The sequence below is a fragment of the Numenius arquata genome, chromosome 18 (genome assembly GCF_964106895.1).
Source record: "Numenius arquata chromosome 18, bNumArq3.hap1.1, whole genome shotgun sequence".
NCBI classification, from domain to species: Eukaryota; Metazoa; Chordata; class Aves; order Charadriiformes; family Scolopacidae; genus Numenius; species Numenius arquata.
In genome coordinates, this window is record NC_133593.1 from 3542639 (window position 1) to 3568939 (window position 26301).

Sequence of the window (26301 nt, forward strand, 5' to 3'; positions counted from 1 at the left end):
TCTCACCGTATTTCTTATTGAACAGGTCCTGGACTTGTTCCCGCAGCGTGTTAGCGATGTCTATTCTGGAAAGCCTGGCATCATAATTTTCTGTAAAATAAAGAAACAATTATGGACTTCTGCTGGTAAATTAAAAGGCACTCTGTGACTTTTAAGTAATGCCATTTTCTAATTATAGGAAAGTCCTTATCTTGCAATTAGCTAATCTCTGGAGTGGCCCATTCAAAGTCCTTAAAAATAATCTAAACAGAAATATGTTTTTTTTTCCCCCGCCTGTTTGCTAAGAATAAAAGCCGCATGAAATCGAAGATTCAGTTACAATAATTACTGGCGTTAAAATAAAACACACTCCAAAACCTCTCTGAAAAGCCAAAGCCTTTGAAAAGCCTCTGTCCCTCCCTGCAAACCCTTGAAGGCCCCTGTGGCCCGAGGAAGAGGGACACTCAAGCAGGGCAGCACTTGCTTCTCCAGCCCATGAGCTTCTCACCATCGCTCCTTTCCCTGAGGGAGCCACCATGCGCTGGACGGGAGCGGTGTTTATACAAACATCACCCAGGTGGAAAAAGCCCCGCAAAAGGCAAACTCCAAGGCTTACAAGACTTAATTATGCATCTCACAAGGTCAGATGGCGAGATAAGCAAAGCTGGTTAATTAGGGCACCAAGCCTCTGCCTTGGACCTATGGGACTGCCAGCCCCGCCAGTGCATCTTGTCTTCTGGTTGTCTGTCCTTCCCATCCCTTCATCCCACTTCTCCCTCTCCTCTCCCTCCCCTCCTGCCCACCTACCCAGCCCTGACACCCCGCGCCGCTCCCGTCCCATATCTTTGCTCTACGCAGCCCCCACAACAGGCCAGGGACTCTGCCTCAAACCCCCCCGAGATGCCTCCAGACCCTCACCTTGAAATCCCTGTCTCTTCACAGAGTCCTCCAGCAGCACCTCGCTCGAGTCCCTCTCGCTGGCAGCTGAGACAGGGGACACAAGAGGAATTAGGATTTGCGGTGCTGCCAAAGAGTAGGCACAAGAAGGGGTTTCCAACCAAAAAACAAGGTGGGGAGGGAAGGCAAGAGACGCGCTGTAGGAAAACGCTCTCACTCCTCTCCTACCTAGTCCTTAACGGCCCGGCTGCCGGGCGTCTCGCAGCCTACCTTTGGCTGCCGGGCTGTCCGACGCCGGCTCCTTTACGCCCTCCGCCAGCAGCTCCGGTCTGGAAAACAGCAAGAAGCAAAGGGCATGCGATGAGCTCCCCGGTCAGCGACATCCCGCTGCTCCAGCATCCCCTGGGACAACACACCTACAGCCACAAACCACTAACTGTGTCTGCCTAACACAATTTTAAAGCTCCTGCAATGCAGCGGAGGAACTTTGGAAGTTATTTTCATGCCGACAGACTCTTTAGTGAGCCAATATGATGCTCCCCGGGATGAGATTAAGCTGGCCATGGCTGAGCAGCTTAACTCAGCAGCTATAGACTTTTAGGAGACATGGTTCTGCATGTTTCTCAGGGAAGGGAGAAGCCGTGCATGGCTCCTTTCAACATACAGTTGGCCCCCAAAATTGTCACTTGGGTATCTAGTGCTAACACACTGCACGGCAAGGTGGTAGCAGGGCTTGTTAGGAGCTGTGCTGAAGCTGCGCTACAGAGAAATGGGTCTGGGATGAGGACAGGAGAAAACCCCAAAGTGCGGTTGGGCTGGCCTGGAAGCTGCTGGTCTGACATCACAAAAATCTCTCTGCTCCCAACGTTAATTTTCCATTTCAGCCTCCCACTGGCACTGGTCGCATCATCTCTCTCCTCTGCAAGGGAGGCCGAGTCAGCATTTGGGTGAGAAACCCCCCAAAATACCTAAAGACATTTTTAAAATCCATTTCTGCTGGGTCTGTTCCCTCCTTCAGGGCAGTGCTGTTGCGTTACATCAGTCGTAGATTTTCACGCCCCCCCCTCCAGCTCCTGTGACACCTCCCTGCTCTCCAGAGCAATGATAGCATCTTTCCTGATGCCCAGAGCATCCCACTGAGGTACAGATGTGCACATCTGGACCTTGGCCAAAGCTGCTTCCAGTAAGAAAACCCTCCGGGGCTCCCAGCCCCTCTCCTTGCCCCATGCCTGAGCACCCTGAAGGTTAAAGTTAAAGGCTTTGGCTCCTCTCATCCACCCTTGGGTACTCCCTGCTGCTGTGACCAAATCTTTGCCCCAAAAGACATCGAAGGAAAGATGACAACAACGTTGCTGCCTCTCAGGAATGGCTCCAACAAGGCAACAACCCTTGGTTGCTTCTAATCAAGCAAATTTATTGAAGGCGACCAAGTGATGGATGTTCCCCAGGACACTGCACAACAGCCAGAGCTCTGAGCAGGAACATCCTCCCCAAGGGACGGCTGCTCCCCCTGCCTTACCTTTTAATGACAAACTGGATATTGTTGCTCGCTTGCAGGATCTTCTTCAGCTTGGCAATTCCAAAGCAGTTGGGGCGCCGCAGCAGGATGCCCTCCGGCAAGCCCACGACAAACAAGTCCTCGGGATACATCAGGAACTTGGAGTAAGGAACTTTGACCGGCTCTGATATTCCTATGGCTTTCGCTGCGTGAGGACCAAATCTCGTTAATTTGCTGGGCATCCACGTTGGGTCAAAGCAGCTGCAACCCCAGTGCCTAACCCTGCCCAAGAGCATCCTGGCCCATCTCCACTCCCCCCAGTCATGATGTGCTCTGGCAGCCCAAGGGCCACAGCTCAGCTCTGCCCCAAGCTTTTGGGGACTTCCAGGCAGAGCCACATCTCCTGGCCCTGCCAGCAGCAAGAACTTTCTGCCAGCTCTCAAAATGCACTTGGATTTTTTCTGGGTTAAACAACCTTTCTAAAAAGGGGTGAGCAGAGCACGCTGAGTGCCAGCCCCGAGTGCTGGTGTTCAACCAGACTTCCTGGGCCATGCCACATCCCCCTCGGGTGGAAAACCCTCTCTGATATTTCAAACAAGTGATGGGGGGGAAACACTTTGGTCCTTCCCTCCGCAGGAGGAAGGCTGAAGGTCATGGCAGCGATTCCTGGGCTGCAGCCAGCAAAAAGGCATCGAGGAAACGAAGGGGAAGAGCTGCAATAACAAGGCCCGGGGAGATTTCAAATGCCCAGCAGACAGCAAATGAACAAATTAGATTGCATCTTTACTCAGCTGCTGTTTTGGAAATGGTAGGTGACATTTCTGAGCAATTAGGAGCTCCCCATGGCAGAAACCGGCACTCGGCATGATGAACGTGTGTTAATGACCATCTTACCGTATCTCGTGTTGAACAAAATTTCAACTTGTTTCCTCAAATGACTTAAAACGTCCCCTATACCATCTGCAAAGAAGAGAAAAAATAGAGACAAAATCTCTGAGAAACCAGCTGCCCCCTAGGCAAACAACACACAGCGCAGGTGAGCAGCCCCTGACCTCCGGCAGAGCCAGCCGTGTGCTCTTCACGCCTCCCAGATCGGTGCCAGTCCTCCAGCACCTGCCTCCAAGCTCACCCCTGAGTGAGGAAGGGCAGGGATGAACCTACCACAGAGCTGTGCTAGCAGCAAGGAGGAAAAAAATAGGGTAAAAAGTAAATCCGGGCAAGAGAGCGGAGGACAGAGCCCAGGAATGTGGCTGTGCTCTTCTGCGCTGAGCTTTTCCAAAGCTGAATGATGAGGCAGGAAGCCCAGAAAACCCAACCCAAAATACATCTGTGTTCATCCATCCTTCCAAAAACTTGCAATGATCAGGTGATGCTTGGGGTTCATCGTACACTCACCTGAGCCCTCCATCTGCTTTTCTTCATGTCGTGACTCCTCGCTGGGCCCCTTCTCTGTCCCTGCCGAGGAAGAAGAGAGTTAGCCATGGCCAGTGGCAGCCAAATCAGCCCAGATGTGAGCAGGAGGTCTCTGGGTCCCCCACAGTTACCCAACCATGCCCTCCCCTCACTAACCCAGTACAGGCTCAGGCTGGCAGCATCACGCCAGGAGCTGCATAAGTGGAATAAACTACCATTTACGTCCAAGAGGTCTGCCCGCCCTTCGGCATGGGCTTCCTGAGGAGGCAAGACCCACCACTTGGCATGAGCGAGGGCAGCCGCAGCACTGGCACCAATCCCCCAGGGTAAATCCCAGTCATGAGCTGGGCAGAGGGTTTGCAGTAACCTGGGGCTGGAAAGGAGCAAGGAAAAGCCGCCATGGTTTGTCTATCAGAGCTCCCAGATGGCCTGGTTGAGGCCACAGCTCCAGAAGCAGGTCCCAGCTCCATCACCTTGGCTCATAAATGGTGTTTGCTCATTTCTGACACAGGGACGAACTCCCGTGCCCCCACACAGTCTCCCGGGTCCTTCATTTCTGGTACCTGCGACCGTTTCTAGGATGTAGTTTGACTCCTCCGAGGCAATATGCGTGGGCACTGGGTCGTGCATCTCATCTGAACCGGGCGATCGGTCTGTGGACAAAACCCCACGGGCAGCTTTTGTTTCAGTGACCGGGGCACCACCCCCAAAACAGGGTTCAGAGGGTCGTGGCCCATCAGCAAAGGCTGAGAGAAGGCCCCCCAGCTCCTGGAAACCCCACACACCACAGCCCCACACCAGGAGTCACTCTGGGCGTGCACCTCCCCTCTTCTTCCCCAAGAAAACCTGGAGCTCGTCCCTGAAACACACCCGATCTCTCAGCCCAAGGGAAAGGAGCAGAAGTTTCTTCCTAACCTCCACAGAAGGTGAAGAGCAAAAATAGTTCAAAATGATTTATTTGGTTTAATTCCATCTAGACACTCAATTTTGGCTTAAAAAGTTAATGCTGCTTGACTTAGCTATCCACCATGGGAAAACTATTCCACTAAAAAGGCCTTCCTCCCCAAAATCACACCTCCTTGGGTTTCCCTTACGTAATCTGTATGACCTCTTCATTTAAACCTGTCTCCCCTAATGCTGGGCTCCCCAATGCCCTCAAAGAGCTATCCAAATTTAGCTTTAAATAAACCTTCAGCTAGTTTAAATACTTCACTCAGGTCATTTCTTAATCATCACCTCGCAGGATAAATAATCCAAATTTCATCAATTTCTCCCTGTAGGTGAGCATCTCTTTTCTATTAATCCTCCTCCCTGCCCTCAGCTGTACTCCCTCTGATTGAACTCAATCTTCAAATAAGCTAAGAAAAGGTGGACTCTGGACTTGAAGCGTGATCTGCCCAGCTCCGAAGAAGTGATAACACCTCCTCCTCCTCCTCCTCGCACACACCGCCAGCTCGCCACGTATTAGCTTTCTTCTCTTCCATTAGCTGCCAAGTTGAAAATTAAAATGTTTGATCTACTGCTATACATTGTGCCTTCTCCTTCCCCTGTATTTATCGTACATTAAGTCCACTCTGTGATAATCCTGGAGCAACTCCCCAGATATCACTGTATTAAGGGGAATGCTGGGTGCAACAGAGATTGCACTGGCACGGCAGAGCAGGGCGTCACCGCTGGCCCCAGTACCGCTGTCCTGTTGCTGCCCTCATTCTGGTGAGATTATTAATTAATGTTTGTAAAGCACACCGAAAATGCAAAGTGCTAACTATCCACTCATTAAACCCTGAGGATCATCCTAGCAATTGGTGTGCTATCCAGGTCAGGTACGTAGAAATCAACTCTCCCAGCCGCCCCTCAAGCACCCAACTGCTCATCTCCATCACTACCCATCGCTGATCTCTCGGGGCAGAAACGTGGGGAAACGCAGAAGGATCACCGATTCCAACATGTTTTCAACACGTGCTTAACATTAAACCTGTTCTTATGAACTCTGCATAACCAGGATGGTTTTCTAAAGTAAGTACTCCATCAAAAGCATCCCACACTTGATACCTGGGATCCTCCAAACCTGCGAGTGAAGGAAAGCAGCAAACCAGGCTTGCTTTCTCCAGGGCAAAGGCAACACAGAAAAGTGATGGAGGAGAAAGAGAAACAAGAGCAAGCCCTAAACCACCCTACACTACCACCAGGAAACCCACTGATTCCTGATATGACCCTTAGTATGACCTTCAGTGAAGAAAGACCAGTGCACACACCTTCCACACTCAGAGATACTCCACAAACTCCTCTTCTCAAAGCAACGCGCTGAGATGCCACACAGCCTGTACCCCAGCACCTACCTGGCACAGTGATCTGGATGATGTCCAGCTCATCCGGCTCGATTTTGATCTGCCTGATCCCACCCAGCTCTCCTGAGGTACCTAAAAGGGAAAGGCAACGAAAAGCAATCACCAACAGGAACCAGAGATGCTGCATCTGCCCACCAACGTGGGCAGGGAAACTGTTGCTGGCCATGACTTCACTGCCAGCTGAGCATCCCCCAGCAATGAGGCTTGGGCCAAGTGGCCCACCTGGCATCAAGCCCATGGCATGGAGGTACCCAAAGGATGTCAGTGGGCACGGCCTCTGCAAACAGCTCGGCTGGCAGGAGCTGTTGGTGCCCTCAAACTGGCTGCCAGCCCTTGTTACATGTTCATTTTCTGGCTTTCTTCACTTAAAATGAACTGGGTCACCAACAAGCATTGGTGGGGAAGCAGGAGGAGCCGTCTCCAATAGGCATTCCCTGGCATTTTTAACGCTCCTAAATTCATGTTTGGGACAAGCTCCTCTGCAGACCTGTGCTCTGGGAGGGCCAATCGCAGCTGCATCACATCAGGGCATGACCAGCTGAACCCCAGCAAAATTCAGCGTGGTTTGAACCCTGCCAGATGGGAGCCCACACTAGATGGGCCAGCCCACAAAGGCTGCCCCGGGAGGATGCTCTGCCCAGGTGCCCCTTATCTCCAGATAAATTTCCTCATTTAGGGTGGGACCTCAGCTGCCAGGGGCTGAGCCACAGTCTGAAGCTTGGGTGGGCAGGACAGCGAGGCTCAATGTGGCATTTCAATGGGTCCAAGCCCCTAAACCCAGGGAAAAGCACTTCCTTCTTGTTTGTGGTACTCAGCACTGACACCACTGATTTCTTGGTGACCCAACAGTGGCAACTTCCAGAGAAAAAGGAACTCAAACATCACTTTATAAGCGTGTGCTTAAGTCTTGTAATTTCAATTTATGCACTTTTGGGACCCAGTTGGAGAGTCACAGGGTGAGACCCTTCATCTTTGCACCTATCAAACAGGGATAAAATCCTGAGAGAACTGTTCTGTGGGGCAACCAGGTAACTGGTGCCACACATCTAAGTTACGTTGCAGGCAGCTTTCTCTAGTGCCGCCCCCTCCACCAATATCACTATTTTGCAAGAAAAAATTAATTATTCCTCACCTGGTTCACAGCTTTCAGAAACACTACACTTCTCGGACCTGGAAAGCAAAGGCAGACAAGAGAGGGGGTAATGGAGCAACCAAAGAGAGAGCTTAAATCCCAGTGATGTTGCATAGGACGGATCCTGGTGGGAAGGAGAAACACCGCAGCCCCCTGCAATGCCAGGCAAGGGCTGCGGAGGGGTCCCCAGGGACACCGTACCCACAGTCCCAGCAGCAGCACGGCATCAGTGGCTGGAAGGGAAAGCCCTGGTCTGTGGGTTTCTCTGCAACCAAGCCCTGCTCCCAAACTGCCCCGGCATCAGCCCTGCCGCTAGACACTGATGGATGTAACCACAGCAGAGAGCTCCTGAAAGCAAGAGGGGTTTTAAGCTCGAAACTTGGTCGACTCCATCCCTTTGTGGCAGAGAGCAGCGCATAAAGTATCATTACAATGTGGTTACTCATGGAGCTAAAGCAAATAGGGAGGAAAGGAAAAAAAGTCAATTGATTTGGTAAATATTTATTCTGCCCAAAGCTTTCCTCCCCTGAAAACTGGGCGCTATCCCAAACTTGCATCTACAGTTAACTTCGCATGCTAAGGAATTTACTCAAGGTGTTCAGCATCCAAATGAGATTACTTTGCATTCTCGGGATGCATTTGCTTTCTGTCTCTCTCCTTCTTAAACAAGAACAACCACAGCGCTTTGGCAGTGAGTGATCTGAGGAACAGCACTGGAAAACACACTCCTCCAGAACGCTGGTCCTTCAGGAGGAAGGAAAACCCTCCTGAGCCAGCACCACATCCCTGTTGGCTCCGGGGGGATGTTCAAAAGCACTCCTCGCTCGCCTAAATCCACTCAGCAGCGTCAGCAGAACAAACTACGGGCAACACAAAGGAAGCCAGGAGTGCTCTTGAAATGTTGTTCCTAAACGTGGTCTGGATAAAAGGGATCTCTGGCGTAGAAAGTGCTGTACATATTACCTAGGAGCCTTGGGAAGGGTTTTAAACTCTCCCATTGCAGGTCAAATTCAACCTTTCCCAAGGGAAATTTGGGAGGAGGGCTTCCCTGGGAATGTGTTACCTCCTGCAGTGTCTGGCCCTTCTATCTGGCACTGCCCTTTCCCTGGGACTGGACTCTGACCTGGGTGGACCACTGCGATGGAAATGCTCTGCTCCTACCAGGGAACTCAAGTTCCTCATTTGCAGGAAGACCAAAGTGGGATTTGAATACCCACGTATTTTTTTCCTGCAGATAGGTGTTATCAATGCACCGGGAGATGTAAGTTTACCCCTGCGGCAGGCAAAGCAAGCTGTGCACCACCACTGCAGCTCGTGATTCCCTTGGTAACCAGAGGTGCACGTGAACCTTGGGGTCCGTGGCCCAATTCAACACGCACGCACACAGCATAAATTAGGAACAAGGCATGTATATAATCACAGTACACACAGCTAGTATAAATTTGAAAGGAACCCCAGGACGATCTTCAGGTTGTGGCAGGTTCACACCAGCAGAAGGTGGTTGGCCTGGCCATCACAGCATCACCATGGGGAGGGTGATCTGAATCCAGCTGGGTACAAACCACCCCTAAAAACCCAATTTTTTCCCCATAGGGTCTTCTAAAGCAGTTTTACTGCACCATGCAACCCCTACCTGGCCCACAGCTGGAGTGTGGCAGGTGAGACAGGGATGACACAGCATCGGTGAGGACAGTATAGGGACCACGAGCTGCCCTCAGAGCTCTGCAGTGACAAACCTCAGCTCCCACCCCATCAGCACGCACCCACAGACACATGTCAGCTGATTATCTACCTATTGCTTTGCAGAAACCAGCTCAGCATCCCTAACATCCTGTCCTTCCACCTCCTTGTTTCCATCACACCAATTTAACTGCACAGTGAGATCTTCTGTGGCAAAAATTAAAAGTGTCCTAATTGCAAATGTTAACAAATGAAGGGGAAAACGAGAAGCCTCGGGCCAGGTTTCAGCCCCGCAGCGTGCTGAGGCCAGTGGTATTTGAAGCATCACCGTTTCCCCTGGCATCCAGCACGCAACGGATGCTCTGCCACTCCCCAAGTCTAAACGCCTCCAGACACGGAGCGATTCGGCAAGGTGCAGAGAGCAATCGAGAGCTGGCTGAGAAATGGGTTTGTAGCTAAGCTTTAGCTGGGAATCCTGGAGATTCAAGTTTAATTCCCTGTAACGCCAATGAAGCACCTCAGGCTGGGACCCAGCCCAGCTGAGTTCCCACCACGGATGTCTCCAGTCAAAGCTCTCATCCGGAGTCGGGAAGAGAAACAGACACTCGTGGGGTGTGATTCCTCCAACCCGTTTTAAATAGCTGGGAAGGCTGACTCACCCGGCGCACTGAGCGCACCGCTGATGAAAGGTGCCGGAGTGACTCAGCCAGCCCAAACATGGGTGCCCAAAGGCAGCCTCCCTCCGGCAACTGTGCTGCCACGGCCCTCCTTCACCAGCACAGCATTTGGGGTTGCTGTCCTTCAGGGGTGACACCCGCACGCTGAGCATCGACCATTTCAACCCATGTGCAATATCAGAGCACAGAGCAAACCAATGTCACCCACAGAGACCTGGTGCGGCCAAGCCAGCCCAACCAGCCATCATCTTAACCCCCTTCCTGTGCCCAAGGTTGACTCTGCCTTGCATCGGAGCTCCAGTGCAGCACGGCTTGTCTTGCACCCACAACCAACAGTACAAGGAAACGTGGCCAGCCTCTGCAAAGTGCAGGCAATGTCACCGTGGTGTAGCATGGGGCATGAGTGACATCCGTGGGTGCTCCGGGCACCCCATCCCTGGTGGAGGAGAGGATGAGAAGAATTTGGCTTGTTCCATTTAGCAAACCAAAGCCTGGGAAGGGACGTGGTGTGTCCCACAGCAGTGAGGTGGTACGGTTGTGCAAGAGCCATCCCTACCCTCTAGGGAAAAACCACCCCCAAACCCTACTGTGAAGATGGAGGTAGCCAGAGGGCTGGAAGACAAATGCCAGCCCTGTGGACTGGGCAGCTTGAGAGGTCTCTGCCCTCTGAAGCTGCGAGATTTCAGTGCTCAGCATAACTGGGCTCGCTCGCTGCCTGCTCTAACGCTGCCGATGTAGCAGGTTCACCCACCTGGGGCAAGCACAGCTTTAGGGGCACATGCCAGCCATATCCAAGTGAATAAACTTGAATCAGCACTGGGGAGAACCAGAAGGAGACACCAACCTGTTGTGGGTTCATGTCAACAAAGAGCCAAGGAGGGAAAAGAACCCCACACATGCCATGAAGGAGACAGGGCAAGTTACCACGTCTCCCCGTCCCAGCCTGCAGAAGTTACTGACCCCACAGCACATCCACAGCCTCGGCTGGTGGAGGTGCCAGCACAGGGTGGTGGGACTTTGTGCCGGAGAGGCTGAGGAGCACTTGCTCCACCAGCCCTGCTCCTGAGCCCTCCCTGCAGCCTCCGACATGGCTGTGTGGATGGACATCCCAGCAAAGCTCATTTCGCTGCTTGTAAAGCCATCCATGACCGAGCTGTCTGTGCGGGGCAAGGCTGGGAACAGGCTCACAGAATCACAGAATTATATGGGGTTGGAAGGGACCTCTGGAGATCATCTAGTCCAACCCCCCTGCCAAAGCAGGTCCACCCAGAGCAGGTTGCACAGGAACTTGTCCAGGTGGGTTTTGAATGTCTCCAGAGAAGGAGACTCCACCAACTCCCTGGGCAGCCTGTTCCACCCTCACAGGAAAGAAGTTCCTCCTCATGTTTAGGTGGAACTTCCTATGTTCAAGTTTGTGCCCCTTTCCTCTTGTCCTGTCACTGTGCACCACTGAAAAAAGACTGGCCCCATCCTCTTGACACCCACCCTTTAAGTATTTATAGGTACAGCCTCACCTGCGAGCACCAGTTGTACTTCTATAAACTCCTGCCCCACTTCTCTTATTTAAAGTGATGTTAAAAGTAAATGTTGGGGCTAAATACTGCCTTGCTTCTGACCAGCTGAAGCAAAAATGAAGGAAACTGGGGCTACACAGAGAAAAATACCTTCTGGATCTCCCAGCATGGGTTGAAAAGCAGTGTTATATGCTCCATAGGCACTGCCAGCAAGTTACGGATCAGTCTAGACCATGGCATGGTTGTACCAGAAACAGGTAGTGTCATAAAAAGCCTCCTGCCCTGCTGAACTCTATAACCCCACCTTTATTAAAACATCTGTTAATCTGCTATTAGTCTCCCTGTGAGCTTTATAAACAAGTAATGCTTAATTAGCAGGATGTTGCGTTATGCTGCTGGCTGAGGGTGAATCCTTAGGCCATGCTTTAACACTGGAGATTACTCCCACAGACAATCCCAGCCTGCCCAGGCACAGCCCCGATTTCATCAGTTTTGTACAAAATCAATGATTCCAAACTTTGCTATTTGGGCTCCCAAAAGGACAGGGTGCTCAGCACCCTCCCACACCCGTCCTTCCCAGCTGATGCGTGCAACACTAACCCCCTGTGCACGTTAATGCCCCCAGAATAATCGTCTAAGGGATGTCACTTCATGGTGGCCAAGGGACAGGAGTGCCACTTACCTGCTGTTGGCCTGAGAGGTCCCCGCCAGGTCCAGCGCGGCCCCGCGGTGCGGCTCAGGGGAGATCTCCCCGGGGGGGCTGGAGGGCTCCAGCTTTGTTGGATCTTTGGTAAATTTGCTTCCTGGTGCCGGGGGCGCAGGGCAATTTTGGAAAGAAAAACAAGACCAGAATTAGCAACCAGAGATGCCAATGATGCAGCTTTTCCAACTCCACTTGTTCCCCTCCTAGTCCTAGAGCTGAGGTCAGGGTGGGGGACAGGTTTTCAAGAGTCACCTGCTTGCAAAGGGAAGGCTGCAGATTTAATTGGGTTTACACATTAAAATAATATCAAGACGCTTGCTTAAACCTTTGCGTGCTGGGAAGCCCTGCCAGGGATGGAGCATCTCCAGAAAGGGCTGGCTGCTGGGACAGGGTGCCGAGAGGTGGGGACTGGGGTCAGGAAACCCAGACAGGGCCAGGGCCATGGACCAGTGCTGCAGGAGCAAGCCCCGAAGTGGGGAAGAGCCCTGTCCCAAGGGAGGGGACGGGCTGTGCTGGACGGGAGCTCGGCAAAGCCCAGAGCAGCAGTGACACAGACAGTCCCGTCCTGCAGCTCCAAGCCCCACATGCAGTGGGAAAAATCTCTACTGCAGCGACACGGAGAGGGACAAAAGCATCCTGTCACCATGAAAAACCTCCTCTCTCCCTTCTCCGTTCCTCAGCAACCTGAAAGGAGCTGCAAAGAAGCCTCAGCAATGACCTTGGAGATGAAAAGAGTGATCTGACGGCAGGGTAGGAAATGAAAATCGGGCAGGGAAGGTGAGCAAAGAGCTGAAGGATTAGTGCTGGGGGAAGGAGGGAATGAAATTACGCCGTGAGGCTGCAGAAACCATGTAGGTGTCTTGTTAAATAGCTGCTGCCAGAGGCCCTTCACTGGTCTCAAAGTGCCATCGCGACATCCCCACCCTTCCAAAACACATCCCCTCCGTGGGAACATGAAGCCTTTTTCCTTTCAGCTCCAGTCTGCAAGGAAGGGCAGGGCTCTGGCAATGGGACCAGCAGCAATATAGAGCCTTAAAGACACTATTTATCTACCGACAGTCCAAAAGGCTCCTTTTAATTTGTGCTTTCTATGGACCAAATCTTGTTCTTGCAGCAGTGAGGCCTGCCTGAAGCTGCTACCCAGGGGAGTAGCAAAAATAGGTTTCCTAGCAGTGGTGGGTATTTTAATTAAAGGGTGAGCAAAACTGTACGGGGAAGCTTTGGGATACTTTGCAGTCGGCAATTTAAAATACAGCTCTGCTCGGAAAATAGTGTCTTTGCAAAAATGGCACCTCCTGACTCAGCAGATGCTTTTTTTTTTTTTTTTTTTTTGCACAGTCAGATGTGCTGACGCGAATCACAAAAAAGCCAGGTTTAATGCGTTTTGCTTCTGGTAGCCCTGCAGGGACCAGGCAGGGGAGGGGGAACTGCCATCCACACCAGACCTGCTGGGTTTGCTTCCTCATCGCCTAATTTCCACCCGCACCACCCTGCCGTGTAACCCCCCCGCGTGTAGCACGGTGCTTTCCATCAGCAGCTGATGTACAGACATGCCTTCCCCACCTGGATACCACACCACCCTGATGGATTTGCAAGGAAAATCCAAGCATCCCGAGACACAGTTCAGTGCTCCATCCCTTGGGGGTGGGCTAGAGCTTAAAAAATATTTTTCTTGAGAAAAAAACGTCACTAATGGGGCTGGAGACAAAGAAACTCCCCATGGAGGTGAGACCCCCCTCTGCTGGAGGTCCCCTTTGGGTGGCTCTTGTGCCGTCGTCCCCAGGGAGCACCCGAGGTGCTGTCATGGGGCCACAGGGGTTAATTTAGCCGACGAGATGTCAGAGGAGAAGGTGGTGTCTGTTGGGAAAGATGCCAGCCTGCGGGGTTGGCAGTGTGGGGGAAAAAAAACCAACAACAAAACAACCACCCCAAAACAGGTCTTTACTTGCAAGCCAAGCCCAGGCGATCCGGGAGCGGGGCTGGGCGGTGATAAATTCGGGTGCAGTGCCATAGTTCAGGCGGGGATCGGGGCAGTGGGACAGGGGCAGCTGCTGGAGTGAGGGTCAGGTCAGACAGCATCAGTTCCCGTCTCATTTTATTTGCCAAGAAGCACTTAGCCTGGCTTCTCCAGCTCAAACCAAAAAGAGTAAAAACACAAGGCCAAGAAAGCTGAAGAAACCCCCTCCCCGGGGTTTTGTCATCGAAAAAATGAATTTTTGTTGTTTTTCTTTTAAAAACAGTCAGTGGCTGGATGATGCTAGCACTTTCCAGCCAAAAAAAAAAAAAAAGAATAATTTACCAGTGAGGAACCCAGCAGTGATTTTTCTTCCTCCTGAAAGCACAGAAACATGCTGTGTGCTGCCTGTAGCTGCAGCTCAGCCCGGCGCAGGGAGCCAGCCCAGCCTCACGCACCAGGGATTTCTTGCTTAAACCTTCAAAACACTATTTAAGCGGGGCACAATGATTGCGCCGATCCCTGGCGAAGGCAATCTCAGCACACCCGGGTGTAGGGCACAGACAAGGCCTCTCCTCACTGAGGGTAATTGCACATGTCCTGCACTTCTGCCGCTTACAGGTGACATTATTTCAACTCTGCTTCTCTGGATAATCTTTCAATTTTGTGGGCAATAAATCAAAAGATGTGGAGAACCTACCTGTAAAAATTCTCTCGTCAAACATCCTAGGAGGAAAGGAAGAGAAAAGGGATTAGAAATAGGTGCTTCTAATGACTGAATTTTAGGTTTTATTAATGAAGAGCCTTAAACAAAGTCAAAATAGTAATTTTATTCACTCCCTAAAAAAGGAATGAATTTTTCAGCTAAAAAAACAAAGAGCCTTTTAGCCTGTTGTGCAACCAAGCAATCTCACAGCACATGCTTTTTAACTAAAGCACCTTTAACTCTGCTTATAAGTCATTCTCTTCATTTAATTAACTTATTAAATGAAGCTGCTACAGCCTGGCTTTACCAAAAGAGACAATGAGACTGAAGCAACTGTTGCTGGATCTTCACAACGTTGACCATCGACCAGATGTCACCTGTCTCCTGAATATCATATTTTGGTGCCACCCATAACTTTGCTCCTGGGAGCAAAGAGTGCTCAGGGGCATGTGCTGGGGCCTGATCCAGCCCAAGCAGTGCAGGACAAAGCTGTTCCTCCAGCAGCTGACATATGGAAAACTAATTCCTTTTAGGATGCCTGAGTCCTGTTGATGTCAGTGATTTTAGCCCCCATGGGAGCCTTAGCCGGGGTTTTTCTGCGCCGCAGTTTCACACCTCCAGCAGGGGAACAACACAAGCACTGCACAGGCAGGGACCGAATAAATAAATTATAAAGCAGATTTTCCTGATGGAGAAGCAAAGAGGGGTTGCATGGCACAGAGATAACCGGGAAAACGTCCACTCCTACTCCGGTGTAAATGAAGACACCAAGACACAACACCCTGCCTGTAGGCGATATATCCTCATCATCGTATGTATAGGATGTCCATAAGTGATCATCACAAAACAAGGTGGAGGGGAATCCCCATGTGGCATGAATATGGATGTTCCTCCTCCCACCCGGAGGCACCGCTCCCATCCACCAAATGCCACTGGAGAGAGTCGTGTTGTGATCGGAGGGTCCCGATACCACCCAAAATGCTGAGGGTGTCACCAGCTATGTCTGCACGGGCTTACAACAGGGTGGTGGGGCTCAGGGGTGACCATGGTAGCGGCAGCCCTGCCACTTCCTCACAAAAAGGGAGAGTGCAATGGAAAACAGAGGGGTTTTGGGGAAAAAAAAAAGAGCTGTTCAGCTCTTTTCCGTAAAATAGGCTAAAGCGAGTTTTGGGTGTCAAAATAAACTTTGTGATCGCAGAGAGAACACAGCACTCGAGGACATGCTCTCCCCCCTTGCCTTCCTTGCCACCCACCTTTTGATGACAAAATGGATGTTGTGCCTCTCCTCCAGTATCCGCTTAAGTTTGGGGACACCGTAGGTGCAAGGTCTTTTGAAGGGAATTTTGTCCGGGATGCCGATGATTTCCACCGCCTCGGGGTCACAGGCAATCTTCCGGTATGGGACAGGGACCATGTGGTCCAACCCCAAGGCTTCAGCTGAAAGGTAAACATATAGATTTCACTTAAAAACGCACTCTTCCTTTCCCAGATGATCAACTGAAGGTGTAAAGGCTTGAACTCAAGCAGACCGAGTGCCTCCTGCCCTTTTGTCCTTTGCTTGTCCCAGAAGGTGAGCTCTGGGAGCAGCTTGCCCACAGGAGATGGGACAACGGGGGGACAATGCAGCAGCAAACACAGCTAACGGTGTCCTCCAAAACCCCAAAAGCACCCAGCGTTGCTCAAACCAGGGGTGAGCTGGCCCACGGGCTGTCCCCAACCTCCCCGTGACCACAGCAGGTCCCTGAGCTATATAATTCACAAGTTGCATAGCACATATACAGTTTATAAGTTACAGAGCTCATCTATAGCCCATATATAGCTCACGAGTTACACAGCACATATTTATAGCCCATCTATAACTCGGGAATTACACAGCCTGATGAGGATGGAACAGGAGACGACCATCAGCCCGTTCCTGACCTTACAGCAGCCCAAACGCCCAGGAACTAACCCAAAAGCACCGCCCATGGCAAAGGAAGCGCCAATGACACCCGTGAGGCATGCAGGTGGAAAAAAGCAGCTGCAATAAGGTCGATTTTTCTTTTTTCCCCTGCCACATTAATTTAAAACGGCTGCGTGCCACCGCTCCCCCTCGCCTGCAAGCGCCGGCAGCGCCCGGGTGCTCTGACCCAGCGTTCCACGCTTCAGACTGGGGCCGTTTTACAGCCCAGTTATAAATTCCTCAACGGTGCGGGGGGGGGGGGGCTCCAAATGGAAATATTGACATAACCTTCAGCAGACACCCAGAGACTGGGAGCTGCTGGGCTAAATGTGTTAGGAAGTGCAGGGAGCTCTAGCATATGGCTTCTGCTGCTGTGTTAGGGAACAAAAATGATTGCTATATAATGATATGCAAACCACAAGCGCTGCAGATGCATAATGGGATATTAACTCCTACTCACCATATCTGCTGTTAAACAGAATTTGCACGCACTCCCTAAGGGTGTTGATATCTTCAGTTTCTTTTATAAAACTGTCCCACTTATCTATCAAAACAAAATATAAGAAATAAGGAACTTCCATATGGTTCATACACAGCAGATGCACTTTTCTCGCGCAAAGCGCTGGGAAGCAGGAACAAGACTTTGCTGCTTTAAAAAAAATATGATTTCCCTCTTCCTGAGTGGATTCTGCCAGGCTGGCAGATAAGGTCTGGGCTTCCCCAGCCCCAGCCCCAGCCCCAAGCAACCTCCTCTGCAGCCGTGCATGTGCAAAGCAGATTCCTAAGAAATGACCCCATAAAACTTCTCAACCCTGAAATGAAAGACCCTCAGGGACAGAGCAAACTCAACCTGAAATGAACCTTTGAAAGGCTCGGCCATTTCATGGAGGAGCTTTTCCATCTCCTTCTCTTTTCCAACTTTCCCACCCATATTTTTTTTTTTTTTCCCTAAATGCAAGCAGACGAGGGGTTTGATGTAAACACGTCAGCATTTTAAGGTTGCATTTCCCTTGGGTGGGGTGGAGGTGGGGAAATGGCAAAGTCTCCTCCCCATTGCTGATCCCCCCAGGCACTGCTGCAGAATCACGCTGGGGTTAGTGGGTTTCAGTTATTTTGAAATAACACCAAGCTTTCGGTGGGTATTTGCTGTTTGCAGCTTGGGCAAACGGCCTCACCCAAAGCCGTGCCTCGGTTCCCCATGCACGAAGCCAGGATGGGATCTCCCAGCTGGCCAGCAGCACAGGGAAGCTGCCCAAAGAAGCTGTGGATGCCCCATCCCTGGAGGTGTTCAAGGCCAGGTTGGACGGGGCTTTGAGCAACCTGGTCTAGTGGGAGGTGTCCCTGCCTGGGGCAGGGGGGTGGAACTAGATGATCTTCAAGGTACCTTCCAACCCTCTGCCATTCTATGATGGCTGGGAGACCGCTGGGAAACCTTTCTTTAAAAGGTAGCTGCTGGCCACCTCCAGCACTGGAGCAGGACACAGACCTGTCTTGTCGTGGACGATGGAGAAGAGGATGCGCTTGGATGAGTGCACATTCTGGATGAGGGGACCTCCGGAGACAGACGATTTCTGTCCTGGACAATAGGTGAGACAAGGAGAAAGGGCTGATGAGAGTCTGACCAACACTCTGGGCACCCGAACAAGCCCCGCAAGGTGCTGTGTCCCCGCCGGGGACGCCAACCCAATCCCACCAGCTCTCCTCCATGCAATCCGGCAGGGTCCTGGCCAGAGCGAGCCCCAGCCGTCCCCTACTCCAGCCTCACGGTGCAGCACCCGGCGTTTCGGGGCAAAAATGGAGGTGAGCCCCATCGGCACCTCAGAGGCACCCGGCACAACATGGCGGCGGGGGGGGTCTGCTCATCTCCGTATGGGCCAAGCTTTGCACCGCTTTTCATCCGAGGAGCACCAAAACACCCATTCAGTGCCGGGAGGGGGGTGGGCTTGGCAGCAGGCCCCCGTCTGAGAGCAAACTCCAGGCTATTACCACAGCAGTCGCTGTACTCCTGTGAGGAAGGCACCTTCAGCTCTCCCGCCGGCCTGGGCAGCAGCGCCTCGCCGGCCGCGTTCGGCCCGGAGGAGGCCTCTTGCTTTAGGTCGACGGCGATCTGGGCGGGCAGCGAGACGCCGTACAAGAAGTTGGTGACGGTGACGGCGGAGGGGGCATCCGGGCCGGCGGGTTTGGCCATGGGGCCGTTGGCACCAGAGTCCCGGCCGCCCTTGGAGGGGAGGGAGGTACAAGTCAACTCGACGCTGGGGTTTGGCTCTCGGCTGGGCTCCTCCGCCGGCCTAAGGGGAAGGAAGGGAGAAGAGGAGGAAAGAAACGGGTTCCTTTGGGTCCGTCAAGCAAGGATGTGGAGGGGGAAGGAGAGCCGTGCCCGGGAGGGTGGGACTGGCTGCACCGCCGGCTGCCGGGCTCTTTGTTTCAGAAATTACAGCCATCACCCAACCTCCTCCAGCTTCTTCAGGCACCTGCACCGGTTTTGTCTTCTTTAACTGGCGCAGGTTGGTCTTACGGCAGTTCAAAGTGTTTATACTAGGCAGGGCAAGGCCGCCTAGCTCCACGGCCCAGTGTGTTTAAGGAGTAAAACAATTTGTGTCACCATAATGACTTGACTCCATTGCCTGTCCCAGCCCCCAGGACCCATGGCACCTTCAACAGAGACCTCAGGATGAGCCCAGTGATGAGCTTCACTCCAAGGAAGGCCACGTGCTTCACATGAGACAGGCGGCCGCGAGCTTGCAGACGGCTCGAATTCTGCGTGTCCTACTTTTAGCTGTCTCAGCCTGATTTTCCAGAAGTGCCGAGCCTTCAGAGGAGGTATTTGGTAGTGCTCAGCATTTCTCTGAATGGATCCGAGGTGCTGCCAGCCAGGCAAACGCAGAGGAAACGCACCCAAAACCGCCGAGCCCCTTGCGAAAGCGTGGCCAAAATGGGGAGCTCACCCTGTGGCCCCCCCCACCTCCCTCCTCGTCTGGTGTTAAAAATCCCATTTCAGCCTGGGAAGAAGCTTGCAGCATTTACACTGGAAACCCCTCTGGAGACAGAAAAGCACTTAGCTTACCGCAGCGGAAATTTTGGCAGAGACATGTAAAGCGATGCGGTTAATGCACATGTTTACACATGCTTATTAAAGGAACGAGTCCGAAACAGTCTCGAGCCACCTGACACGGATGAACCTCCATGCAAGGCTGGATTGGGCATGGCTGGACCCAGATTTCTGGGTCTCATGGAGAAGCCGGGACACGGGAGGGACCCTGCTGCCTGCTCCACACAAAATCTCTGCCATCCACCGGTGTCTATAAGAGCTGCCATCCTGAGGCCTCACTACCCTCCTGCCCCTTTGGGGACCCCCAAAATTACCTTTTTAGCCTGAAGCGGATGCTGTGGCTGTGCTCTAAGATGGCCATCAGGGACTTCACGTCGTACTCCATGGGTTTCTTAAAGCTGATCCCCTCTGGCAAGCCGGCCACCGCCAGCGAGCCCGGCTCTTTCAGGAACCTCTCATATGGCAAAGGGACCACGCTGCTCTTCCCCACAGCCTCACCTGGGGAGGGGACAGAGTTACACACCGATGGACATCCCGTGCTCCTGGCCACGGCTGAGCCGGGCTGGAGGAGTAAATGCAAGAACAAGAGATCCCAACAGAAACGTTATGAGAAGAAAACCGCTTCCTAGCTCCGTACTTAGCATGCAAGGCCCTCCAAGCCCTTTCTAAAAGCGCTAATTAATAAAAAGCTCACAAAAGCCAATAAGCAGATGTCTCATCTTTCAGGTTGCACAGTAGAATCCTCGGTTGGGGTCACTTGGCACAAGCTCACCCCCCGGGAGCACCCGGACGCCTGCCAGCAAGGGATGTGGCCACCAGCAAGCTGGGAAGGAGCCGAAAGCTGACAAAGGAGGCTGAAGGGCTCGTGCTGATTTTTATCTCATGTTTACTGAGATATTCTGGGAACCTTATTTTCAGCCGGTTTTCTTATTTTACCTCCTGGAAGAATGGAAAGTACTTTGATTGCTGGTACTGTCAGGCAGCCTGAATGCACTTTGAGAGACAAGAAAAAAACCCAACCCAACAGTGTCCCTCCATCCCACCATCCGCAGGCAGCACAAACATCGATACACTTGACTGCATGATCGCCTCCAGCAGCCCAGAAAGCTCACCCACTTCCCTGGACGATGGGCACAGAGTCCTCCCCATGTCCCCACCACATGAGGCGGCTCTGTTGTACCTCTAACACCAAACCATGGCACTCCCCAAGGAGTCGAGAGCAAACTGCGTTCCCTTCCCTGGCAGCAGAAGACAACCAGCGAGCATCACAGCTATACAGAGATTTTCTAAACTGGCTAAAGAGCCCATGTGCCCAAACCAGGGAGGCTTATGGTGCTCTCCAGGCAAGACACCATTGGAAAACCAGCCCCTTCTGAAGGGTTTCAAGGAATGACCAAACCCTTGAACTGCTGTCTGTGGATAAATTACTTTGGAAACCAACCCAAGTCACTGCGACCAATAAACCTGGTGCTGAAAGCACGAAGCAGAAGAAACAGCCGTGCAGGAATGTGACCTGTCTGGCAAAGCAGTGTCCAGATGCAGAACATCTGGCCCCATGGCAAGGTGTCTGCGCCTTTGTCTCCAGGTTGAGGGGCAGGCAGAGGAGATTATGGAACTTTTAAATAGCTGTGGGATTTTACATTGTTGCTTTTCTTTAAAATATTTTCTTTTTTCTCTCTTCTATAAAAAAAGAAAAAAAAACAAACACCAAAAGATCTTACAGAAACCCTGGAAATCTTGTTGCACTGTCAGCAAGTCCTTATTAAAAGTGATTTCTTCACCATGTTCTTTGAAGCAACGTGTGACAACTAACGACGTGCGACTTGCAGGAGCCATCAAGGCTCCTTATAGGCGGGATGGATAATGTTTTAATTAAGTCAATAACAGAAGTTTCAAGCCAAACCTTTGCACCACAACACCACAAGTACAAGCCCAGAGGGTACTGACAGTTCCTCTGCCCCGATGTACTGGCTCTAATGGCTTCCCACCTCCCTCCACCACTTCTCTTCATGATGGGGAGAAGCTCCCAATGCCCATAGTTGCTCTTTATCAACCCAACACTCAACAACTCCCCGAACACATTTTTATGGGGAACATGTTACTGTCAAAGTGACCTTCACCAAGGCTCACGCTGCCATGCAGAGACTCATGGTTTAGCTAAAGAGAGACAATAATCATCATTAATGCCTGTTTAATAGAAGCCGGCGGTAATCAGTCATCCTGTTGGAGCAGAGATTACCCGGCTCTGGAGGGAATACGCGATCTTTTTGACTGAGCATTTTCTAAGATTTTTTGTTTCCAATCCCTGTTGATGGGAGGCAACTGAAAGGATAAAAAAAACCCAAAAGCCTTAAGAAAGATAACTGTTAATTTCTGACAGTCCTCTCGGTGTTGGGAACAGAATCACCCTGGGGCACCTACTATCTCCTGCGGTATTTCTTCCCACTCAACCAGGAGAAGCTCTTCCCAGTGGGCATGCTGGGAGGGGAGCATCTGCCCGGTAGGTTTCCCCATCCAGTGGCTCAAAGGTAGAAACAGCTGATCCCACTGAAATCAGCAGCAAAGGCAGAATTAATTACACCCAAAGCCAGAATTACACCCAACGCCAGGCTAAAGTCACCGTCCCGGGGATGCCCAGCCTCCTCCTGCCATGGCAATGCCAGCCGCTCTGGGTTGGGGACCCGGCCAGCTTGTCCCCATGCACGTATGTGCACATCAACAAGGTAGAGAGCATCGCAAACTCATCCCAACGGATGGGCCACCTAGTCCACACACCCCATGCAGATGCACCCTGGTCAAGGTTTTTATGCAATTTATGGTATGCCATATATGAATAATTCCCATATTCCTAAGAGAGCTGTAAAGCCTGGTGCTCTCCCGGCAGCAGGACAAGACCTGCAGCTCAGAGCGGGGATCCAATCAGTGCCGAAACACTCTCACCACCCCATTCCCTTGGCTCTGCTATGTTTCCCCTTCCTTCCTGCTTGGGCCCAACCTTTTGAAGGCAGCGAGAGGATTTGATTACCCCCGTTAATGGGAATATCGCCTCCAAGTCCTCTAAGTGGTTTCAGAAAACCTCAGCAACTGTTCATCCCTGGGGGGAGGGCTGCCATCTCCCCTTTCTGTCTGTGAAGGCCGTGGCGGGCGCTGGCGAGGGGAGGGCTGAATGAGAGCCAGCAGCAGCAAATCCTGCACTCAAGCCCAGGGAGGCTGGTGGGAGCACCCCATTATCCCCCTCCCACTGTGGTGGGGGAGCCCGTTCCCCAACCCAGCACATAAACAGGGGCAACCCCTGCACTTCAGGCTCAGGGAGACCCGCATGGCCCCAGCAGGGCTCGGCAGCACACCCCAAATCCCAAATAGTGATGGGGAGCAGCACCCAGGGAAGCCAAACACCCAGTTCTGCTGCTGATCCAGCCACACGCCCTGAACTCCCCCAAAGCATCACGCTGGGCTAATGCAACCTGCTGAGCAGCACAGGGGAATATTGGGGTTCGTCGCCCCATTTTCCCAATCCAACTTTTCTTTTCCTACTCGGGCCAGCACAAGTCCCCAGGTACTGCCGGGGGACAAGCCCGGAGCAGGGCCACCACCTCCAGCCGCTCCATGGGGGCTCCAGTGGGGAACTCCTGAGCGAAAAGCAGGCGCTGCCGCCGCTCAAGCCTCCACAGATTGGGCCCGGAGGGAGCTCTGCAACCCACTGGGTTACATATCAACAGCCATATGGTCATCTACATTTTAATTGCAGAAGCTTTATTGCCGGGGATGATGCATGTGCTGGAACGGCACCAGCTCGTCTCTCGGAGCCGGGGCTGCGGGGCCGCCTGCTAGAAAAATCATCTTTTTTCCTTTTAAATAGACTTGCCAGGGAAAGGGGTGAGGGAGTCTCTGCAGAGCCCCAACAGAGAGCCTGTGAAAGAGGTGCTGTAGAGGCAGCGTCAGGGATAAAGGTGTGCTTGAAAATCACACTCAGGGCAGAGGCTTCCCCTGGCTGAGGGGACAGAGGATGTTCCCCCCAGCATGGGGATATTTTTTGCCCAGTTTATGGCACTGGAAAGCGAAGAAGCAGTGGCCGGATCCCATCTCAACGGAACGCTAACCCTACGCAGGAGCACGTCCCACCACGCTGCCCCTGCCAGGTGCCTGCTCCCTCGCTGGGGAGCGGGGCTGGGGCCAAAAACCGCATCTGGCAGCAGCACCGGGCAGCTCAGCGAGCCCTGGGGGCAATCCAAATCCCCAAATGGAAGCGTGAAGGTTCTTACTATAAAGCACATCAAACACTTCCTCTACCATCTTCCTGAGGAGGTACACGTCTGATCCCTGGTCCGGGGAGACCCTGAGCACGCTTCGCCCACACTCCTTTGCCTTCTTCTGTGCCTCCGCGTCCTGCTCCTTCCTCTGCTGGACTCCTGCGGGGGGAGAAGAGAAAATGGGAGATGCTGCAGTGAGAGCAGGGTTCATGGGCGATGCCGTGCTTGCTTTCGAGTGGCTGCGAAGTGATCAAACCCGCTGGGATGGGTTACACCAACTTCACCCAGGGCTGAACAAACTGCCCATCAAACCCTATGCAAGATGGGGGTCCCGTGGGCGCTGGACCCCTCGTCGCCCCCGTGGTGACAGCAAGTCCTCTGGGTGGCTGCGCTGGGTCTCCCATCCACCCAGACCCCAGCTTAGATGGGGCTGTGGTGCTTGGCAGCCCCCAGCGTGCCAGGGAAGGTGCCAGCACGGGCAGCGGTGACAGCAGCGCTGCAGGAGCAGAGCAGGAGCAGAGCTGGTCCCTGCCAGCCAGGGACATGCTCATCCCATGTGTGCCCCCCCCCCGCCCCGGTTTTACCGTTTTACCCCCTCAGCTGCACTGAAACTGTTGTGATTAATTGGGCAGCGCATTTCTTTTCTCTGGTTTCAATCTGCTTAGCCTTCAATCTCTCAGGAAAAGAAAATCCGCCTTTCTTGGAGGCTTTTTTACCCTTCAGCATCACGTAGCTCGGTAATACCAGCTATTTCCTGCTAATTTCCCCCATTAAACCTCAAATAAAGCATATCTTCGGCAACGACTTCCTTGCATCTCTAAACGCACAGAAAATTAAACAGTACAAGTACATTATTGCCGTTCTATCCAAAGCGATTCACAAGGGATTTTCAGTGGCAAAGGACTAATTCCTTCATCATCCTCGACAGGCTCCTGCCGGCGACTGGCCCTGGATGCTGCCTGGGCACTCAAGGAGGAGCTCAGGGATCTCTCCCATGGAAAGAGCCCGTGGCTGGGACACCACTGGGATGGGGCGAGAGCCACCTGGGGTACCCACAGAACTACAATAAGAAAGGGGACCGCCACCCAACATCACGCAACCCCTGGCAAGCGCCACATCCCTCCCGTGGCGCAGGGCAACAGGCCTTGTAAAACTTTTTTGGGGTGTTTTACCGAGGTGATGAAATGCATCTGCATCCACACCCTCCTCCGGCCGACTCTCCCTCCCGGCTGGGCGCTAACTCTCCTCCATTGACATTAATCCCGATCACTGTCAAGTTTCCCCCGTGCGCCAGGAAAGGCTGAGCCAGAGGTTCAGATAAAGGAGGGCGTTCAAGCGAGGTCTGCACGCCCAGAGAGATAAGAGGCTTCTTACATCTCCCAGCGATGTCTGCTTTAGATTATTTCAGATCCTTTCTGAGGGGGCAGCTAGACCATAAATCAGAGGCACTTCCAGGGATGCTTTCCACTGCGTGCCAGTTGTAAGAGCTTTATGGAGCGGAGTTGAGCCTGGGCCATTTATAATTCAAGACAGAGTTATCACGTTTCACCCTGTCTCCAGCATCAGCCGCTTTGCCATCATCAAGATTTTGTGCTTTCAACCAGACGTGACCATTTCATTTTGACAAAGGTGTAAATGAAACCAAAGGAGATGGAAATCAGGATCTAATGCCAAGCACCTTGCCCCAGCACAGCGGTAGGTCACCGCTCAGGATTTATTTATATCTATTTCTAAAAGTGAGATTTGCAGATGGTCATAGAATCATAGAATGGTTAGAGTTGGAAGGGACCTTAAAGATCATCGAGTTCCTATCCCCTGCCCTGGGCAGGGACACCTCCACCAGACCAGGTTGCTCAAAGCCCCATCCAGCTTGGTCTTGAACACCTCCAGGGATGGGGCAGCCACAGCTTCTCTGGGCAACCTGGGCCAGGGTCTCACCACCCTCACAGTAAAGAATTTCTTTCTAGTATCTAATCTAAATCTCCCCTCTTTCAATTTAAAACCATTACCCCTTGTCCTATGGCTCCACTCCCTGATAAAGAGTCCCTCTCCGGCTCTCCTGTAGGCTCCCTTCAGATATTGGAAGGCTGCTATGAGGTCTCCCCAGAGCCTTCTCTTCTCCAGGCTGAACAACCCGAACTCTCTCGGCCTGTCAATCGTATATCGAGAGCTCTAGGGACACACAGTTGGCATTTAATACATAAGAGGGAGCTCCGTCCCGTTGGCCACCCTGATGCCATCCACCGCTCGGGTAGGTACCTCCCTGCCTCTCGTGGGTGGTGGGGAAGGGGAGGTAGAGTCGCCCACAAATGCAGGAAATGTCCCCAGAATGCCTCCTGTCCTACAAAATCCAATGCACCAACGTGGAGGATAACTAAGGGCGGCTCTCCTGGGTGCACGTGGTGGCAGGCAGCTGCCCACGGCGGGCAGGACGGAGGGGCAGAGCGGAGCCTTGGTAGGGAGCTGCTCCTGCAGAGCCCTGCCGGCTCCCCTCGCACACGTGGGGCGAATAACCCAAGCAGAGAGCGACCCTGGCAGCTTTACAGTGCTAGTGTTTGC

At 52.4% G+C, this 26301-nt stretch overlaps 1 protein-coding gene across 1 annotated transcript in view; it reads right to left on the reverse strand.

Moving 5' to 3' along the window:
• GTF2IRD1 (GTF2I repeat domain containing 1) overlaps positions 1 to 26301 on the reverse strand; it is a 51929-nt gene that overhangs the window by 15521 nt on the left and 10107 nt on the right. Inside the window, exons 4-20 of the mRNA XM_074160560.1 lie at positions 23755 to 23901; positions 19807 to 19990; positions 18430 to 18731; positions 17930 to 18019; positions 16904 to 16987; positions 15755 to 15938; positions 14496 to 14521; positions 11821 to 11941; positions 7268 to 7305; positions 6127 to 6207; positions 4351 to 4440; positions 3770 to 3829; positions 3269 to 3334; positions 2396 to 2579; positions 1147 to 1205; positions 898 to 963; positions 7 to 90 (exon numbers count right to left, since the gene is read on the reverse strand). Of these exons, the coding sequence (XP_074016661.1) occupies positions 7 to 90; positions 898 to 963; positions 1147 to 1205; positions 2396 to 2579; positions 3269 to 3334; positions 3770 to 3829; positions 4351 to 4440; positions 6127 to 6207; positions 7268 to 7305; positions 11821 to 11941; positions 14496 to 14521; positions 15755 to 15938; positions 16904 to 16987; positions 17930 to 18019; positions 18430 to 18731; positions 19807 to 19990; positions 23755 to 23901 (1866 nt within the window). The remainder of the gene's footprint in view (positions 1 to 6; positions 91 to 897; positions 964 to 1146; positions 1206 to 2395; positions 2580 to 3268; positions 3335 to 3769; positions 3830 to 4350; positions 4441 to 6126; positions 6208 to 7267; positions 7306 to 11820; positions 11942 to 14495; positions 14522 to 15754; positions 15939 to 16903; positions 16988 to 17929; positions 18020 to 18429; positions 18732 to 19806; positions 19991 to 23754; positions 23902 to 26301) is intronic.